This window comes from Contarinia nasturtii, unplaced genomic scaffold, assembly GCF_009176525.2.
Source record: "Contarinia nasturtii isolate CC-2019 unplaced genomic scaffold, AAFC_CNas_1.1 Cnas_scaffold_2090, whole genome shotgun sequence".
Taxonomy (NCBI): Eukaryota; Metazoa; Arthropoda; class Insecta; order Diptera; family Cecidomyiidae; genus Contarinia; species Contarinia nasturtii.
The window spans coordinates 1-6,040 of record NW_022199420.1 but is presented as its reverse complement, the minus strand read 5'-3'; the positions used below and the strand labels follow the sequence as shown (position 1 = coordinate 6,040).

The following is a 6,040-nucleotide window of genomic DNA, read 5'->3' as shown; positions in this document are numbered from 1 at the left end:
ATAGTTCTGCGATGGTTTAACTGTTTCACCGGGTGTAGTCAAAATTAACTTGAATCCTTGATCAAATCCTTTGCATCGGTATTCGTTATTATTTTTCTTTGTTTTAAATATAACTTTAAATTGAGTGGATTCTCCTGCGTGATATGGATAATTTAATTTTGCCTTTTCATATCCACTTTCCACGTTCCAGTTTGAAAAATTCGGATTTCTTTTAATCATAATCATTTTGGATGTCATTCTATAAACGATATGGTTTATGGTTGTGAATGTATAAAAATGAAAATACTATTTTATTTTTGAAAATAAACTTACTGGTCGGTGTATGTTTCACTTGATTGTAAAGCATTAAAAGTAAAACAGAGACCTTCTTCAGTTAAGTGTGGTACTAAAAAATTGTGGCATTCCTCCCAGCCACTTTTCCATTTACACATAACTAAAGATTCGTGATAAATAGGTGCAATATCTTGAATATATCTATAAAGTGAGGCATTTGCAAAATCTTCATCAAATAGATTTTGTTCATACAAATTCGGACAAACTTGTGCCAGGGCATTCAGTCGAATTTTACTGTAAACAAATAGATTGATAGCATTAAGATGAGAAACAAATGAAACACTTTCGTGGTTTCTTACTCAATGTAAGACATGTTGGATGTCGAACTGAACTCCGATGGCACAACCAATTTATATTTTGTAACTTTAGTTTGCGGACACACTGTAACAGTTGGAAATGGAATAGTCCGTAAATCTGAATCTTTTTCTTTAATTTTTACTGGATTATTCTGCCATCTAATCCATGTGCCTTGAATCATGGATCCACATAAATAAAAAGCAGCACAAACGGCAATTACCCATATCATCCTTTTGTAAAAATAAAAAAATATGGAAAGCAATACAAAACTGGGGGAAATGAAATACGCTCCAACCTTTCACTCCAATGTAATTTTTTCAATGTAAAATAACGAAAACCATGAATATTGCTGCAGTCACAGTATTCCATGCAAAATATACCAAACGATCGAAAAAAACGTCGCAATACGTTTATCTAATGATAAAAAAAATAGATTTCTAGTAATATTAATTTGTTTTAAAAAGTAATTGAATTTCAAACGAACCCCCCAATATTTTGAACTTTGAATTTCTTCAATTTCTTCCACATCTATCTTAACTATTTGTGGTCTCGGTCGATAAATGGTCCAGAACAGCCGAAGAGTGGGATAGTAAACAATTTCAATGATGCTCAGTAGTGAAATGCCCAAATATAATCCAAGTAAACCACCGCAAATTGACAAAAAATCGACTAAGGTATAGGTTTCACTTCGTTTCAATATTTGTACTCTTTTTGCATCAAAATAGATAACGACTCGTGCCAATTGTTGACTTAGAATTTTGGAAGGAAAAAACTACGTTTTATTTAGTGTAAAAATTTTGAAAATGCTCAAGTATAAAAAACTAGGTAAAAAAGCACTCGCAATGCTCACACGAAACGTAATGTGAACGAGTTTTGTTTTATAGCAGATTTATATCTTCAGTTTGATCTGCCTTATTGAAATAAAATGCTGTTTTCATTTTCAAATGTATTTACCCTGTGTCATTCATTTCAGATCCGATTGTTGCCATTTTCCAATTTGCAATTGTTGTTTGGTATTTTAAAAATTTGCAAGGTTGATTGCAGTTGCAATTAGCTATTGCATCATCATCATCATCTTGGAAGAAGTTTAATCTCGATTGAACATTTAAATAGCAGTCAATACTTGCTGCGCCGCAAATTTTTGTATTCTTGTCTCCTATGAAATGTTATATTCTCAATTAAATATATTTTGTGTAAGCAGATTATTCAACGAACTGCAGTTCATGTTCATACACTTTTATGTAATCTTTTTCAACATTCAACTTTGTTTGCTAACTGTTTGTTTCATTTCATCAAAACAAAAAATTCGTTTTTCGTAAGGGCTCATTTTGTGTTTTCATACAGTTTGTTAATAAAATTAAATTAGATAAATACATACTGGGCATCGAAAATTTCACGCATCCGCAGATTTTTAGAGTATAGTTTGCTAAACACTCTTGCTGACAGTTAACTGTCGTGTATGTTCTGAAGAAGCGCAATCGGTGCTCAGAATCAAAATAGCATTGACGTTGCCTCAGATCGTAATTGCTAAATCCTCCCGAAATATCGATTATTTGGGGTTCAACTGTTAATATATTATCTTCTTGAAGATATATGAGAGGTTGTTGAATTATTGTTTGATCGTTTGGTATTTCAACAGGTGCATTCAGAAAAATGTCGAATCCTTCCAAAGAAGCCTCACACATAAACTCATGGTCGCGTTTATTCATTGAGAATATTAAATCAAGACTATTTTGGCGACCCGAATTAAATACACGAATTGGATAACCAGTGCCATTGAATCCCTTTTTATATCCAGCTTCCAAACTCCAGTTTGTTGAAAGTGGCCTATTTTTTATGCGCATCATTCCCGGCGCCATTCTAAAATACATATTATGTTGACATAAACATCTTTAAGTAAGTTAAATTGATTTATCTCAAGAAACTTACTCATCTGTGTAAACATCGCGTGAATTAAGTGCGTTGAATGTAAAGCAAAGACCACTTTCAGTCAACATTGGCGTAATATAATCGGCGCATGCTACTTTCCTTTGCCGCCATTTGCATTCTTGCAACGAATAATTGAGATTGGGTGCCATTTCTTCAATTCTATTATAAATGGACTCGTCTTCGAATCTATTTTCCAATTCAATATATCTATTCATCTGTTCACAAATGTGAGCTAATGTAGAAAATTGTTCCATCCTAAATACACATTATTTATTGTTAATATTTGGTTTAAAATATATTTAGTGATTACTTACTCAGTGTCTGATAACTCTGATGTTAGTTGCTGGGTGTTCTGATTGAATTTCGATGACACGTCCAATGTAGATTTCAATGTTTTAATTCGCGGACACACTGTAACAGTTGGAAATGGAATTGACGAGATGTGTGCAGATTCGTCAGAACTCAAGGTCATTGGATTCTCATTCCAGTCTACCCAAACGTTGTGAATCATCAAACTGCATAGCACAAGTGATAAACCGAATCCGATGATCCAACAAAATCTATTACAAAGGCCAATTATAATTGTAATCAAAAGAGAGAGAAATGGAAGGAAAAGTGTGATTCAAAACCTTTCGCTTCGATGCAATATTGGTTGTATAAAATATCGAACACCATGAATATTACTATTTTCACAAAAATCTTTGAAAAATATCCAAAACACTCTGTTTGTCGTTGCAATTTGGGCACCCAAATTAGTTTCCATAGTAAACAATAGCAATATAATCAAGATCTAAAACACTTCGTTGTGGCACAGTCGCACTCACTAATTCTTCAATTTGTGATATTATATTAATAAAATTACTACAAACTTGTACACAACATCGATGTACTACGAAGTACTGAAAAAAAACTAAACTCATTTTCTGTATATTGTGAGAAATATATTTTATTATTTTTCAAGATCGAATTTAACTGATTTTGATTTGAACACATTGTTAATAACTTGATTGATTTCATATTGTATGCATGTTGTAAATTACAACTTGTAATGTTGTACAGAATCAGGTTACAATGTAAAAAAAAACAACCAATGTGTCTACCAAAACCGTATTTTATTAATTTTTATTTCTAATCCATTGTTAATTTTAAAATTAAAATCCACATTATTATTTGAATCACACTAGCCTTTCTGTCTCTGGCTATAAATTTTACTTTTCCGCACACACCTAGTGTGTAAGGTAAAGTATTGGAATCGGTCGAAAAATTAACACCCATCAAAAATGTGTTTTTGGGGCCAGGGAACACGAATCTAGCGTTTTTTCGATGTCCGAATGTATGTGCGTACCCTGTACGCTGTACGCAAAAATATATTAACACGATAACTGTTAAACAAGAAAAGTAATTCAAAATCTGACTTCACAGGATGATTGGGGGTGCCGAGGAATAGAAACCATTAGATTTTGAGCGCCTTTGGTTGACAGAGTGACGTGTAATGTCTGGTGTGATGCCCATGGCCATCCATGGGAAAAATTCAATTTTTCTTCCAAAAGTGATATTTAAACACTCAAAAATATGTATTTGGGAGTTTTTGGGTACGAGAAAACCAATGTCGGAATATGATGGCGTTTTATTTTCAACCAAAAGTATGTTTTAGCGTAGATTGCGATTTAAATGGACATTTGTATGTATAGACGGTGGCGCCGCCCTACTCAATTAAACACTGAACTGCAGCGTTTCCAATCGTTGGAGAAAACCGAATATAACATTAGTTTTGCGATACAAATAATTTGCGACACACTTTTCATACAAAAATGTCAGATTCAGTTTTCTCGTGAATTCAAATTTGAGTAAAAGATATGTAATAAATGCATGTTGTGGATCACAGTGCGGAAAAGTTCATCTAACCGATGTAAGACATTTTTTTTTTTAGTTTGGAAATTAAAAACCAAATCTGGTTGCTTATCATGTGAAAATCAACATTTTATTTGTAACATTGTTTGAATTTGCTTCAGAATATTCATGCTCCTCTATTCATTTGTGAATTACAATGTTTTTACAATTTCAACATATAATTGCATTCGAATATAATCATTGGCTTTTTGTACTACAATGTAACCTAGCAATCATGCAAAGAACATGAAATGAAATCAATCAATGTAATAATAGGCTATTAACAATAGCCTATTATTGATAGCATCTGCTGGTTATACATACAAAATAATAACTTCTCAAAACTATATGCTATATGCTGTCTGAGTAGTCCAGATATTTGTAGCGATTGCTCAGATGCTGATTCGATGCTTTCGCCGCACGTGCAACTCACTATTTTTTTGTACACACACATCGTATACGAAGTTAGGGGTCCATAGACCGCCAAATGCGACCAAAGAGACTCTTGACGTACCTTTATATTTCATATAATGAGGCCCGAAAATGGCTGGAAGTTTTTTTAAAAATGACCCAACAAAACATAATTTTAAATCATTATTGGGGTGGTCCCAGTATTGAAACAGCAAACCGAATATGAGGTAAATGTATAGCCTAGGCGATCCAATTGAACAAAATAAAAGCACGAAGTGTTTTCTTTGGTACCAAATATGATGAAAAAATTAATTTTGGTCCATTCTAATCTTCATGTCGAAGTCTGCCACCGATCATGTACGGTTATTCATAAAGAAAGTGAAAAATTTACTCACATTGGTTGGAGATACAGATTTAAAACTGAACCTAAGAATATTTAACTAAGATTTATAATGATAATAAACAAATTTTTCTGTGCAAAATTTTATCATTTATTTGGTTCAATTCACACAACAAAAACCTGTGGATTTTTATATACAATTTTCTATTTCAATGTGTAGAGTGCTTAATGATGTGGTGGCCTTTCACACAAAACATTATTGGCCAAATTTATATGAAATTTTCCCGAAAAAAATATATGTTTGCTATTTTTTTAATTATTTGGAAATTTGCGATTTTCTTTATGGATTTTTTTTATTTTGTTTACAGTTACATGTACAAGTCCCAGTAGCGGGGTCGTATACTCCTATAACACTATTCCCAATATCATCACCAACCATATCGCCACGATCTCTTGTTGCAGAATTAGCTCGACCTTGGGCGTTAACCACAGTAGCAACGACAAAGAGTACGAAAATAAAAATAAAGAATTTCATTTTGATTTTGTTTTTCTTTAAGTTTTTAACTGACTCGTTGAAGAGAAGTAAACAGTTTGATAATTTTTCCCAGAATACGTTGGCCTTTTATACAAAATCAGAACGCAAATATTGATTGCCTTAAAAAACATTGTACACCATACAATGTATACTAAAACAATATGTATGGAACACTTAAATTAATTAATTAATTTAATGAATAAGTGTGTCGCTGTGATACAAATCGTGATCAGTGCTTCCAAAGATGACACGTCAAGATAGGAGTGTTTGATTAGATAAGTACAAAAGAATCTGGAAAATTTATA

At 32.5% G+C, this 6,040-nt stretch overlaps 1 protein-coding gene across 1 annotated transcript; it reads right to left on the bottom strand.

Annotated features, from left to right (window-relative positions):
* Nucleotides 1–628: 628 nt before the first annotated feature.
* On the bottom strand, nt 629–3,031 carry LOC116347745 (pickpocket protein 28-like). Its single transcript, XM_031778458.1, has 7 exons — nt 2,874–3,031; nt 2,560–2,814; nt 2,009–2,490; nt 1,585–1,786; nt 1,115–1,379; nt 926–1,044; nt 629–860 (listed from the first exon to the last, which is right to left on the bottom strand). Exons 1-7 carry the CDS (start codon nt 3,029–3,031, stop codon nt 629–631), a joined length of 1,713 nt encoding a protein of 570 aa, XP_031634318.1.
* Nucleotides 3,032–6,040: the final 3,009 nt, after the last annotated feature.

Excerpts from the sequence above, each read along its gene's own strand:
- LOC116347745 (XM_031778458.1), bottom strand. The coding sequence starts at position 3,031 with ATGACCTTGAGTTCTGACGAATCTGCACACATCTCGTCAATTCCATTT. Across the intron at positions 1,787-2,008 it reads CGTGAAATTTTCGATGCCCA|GAGACAAGAATACAAAAATT; the intron begins GTATGTATTTAT and ends AACATTTCATAG. Across the intron at positions 861-925 it reads AAATTACATTGGAGTGAAAG|GATGATATGGGTAATTGCCG; the intron begins GTTGGAGCGTAT and ends TTTTTACAAAAG.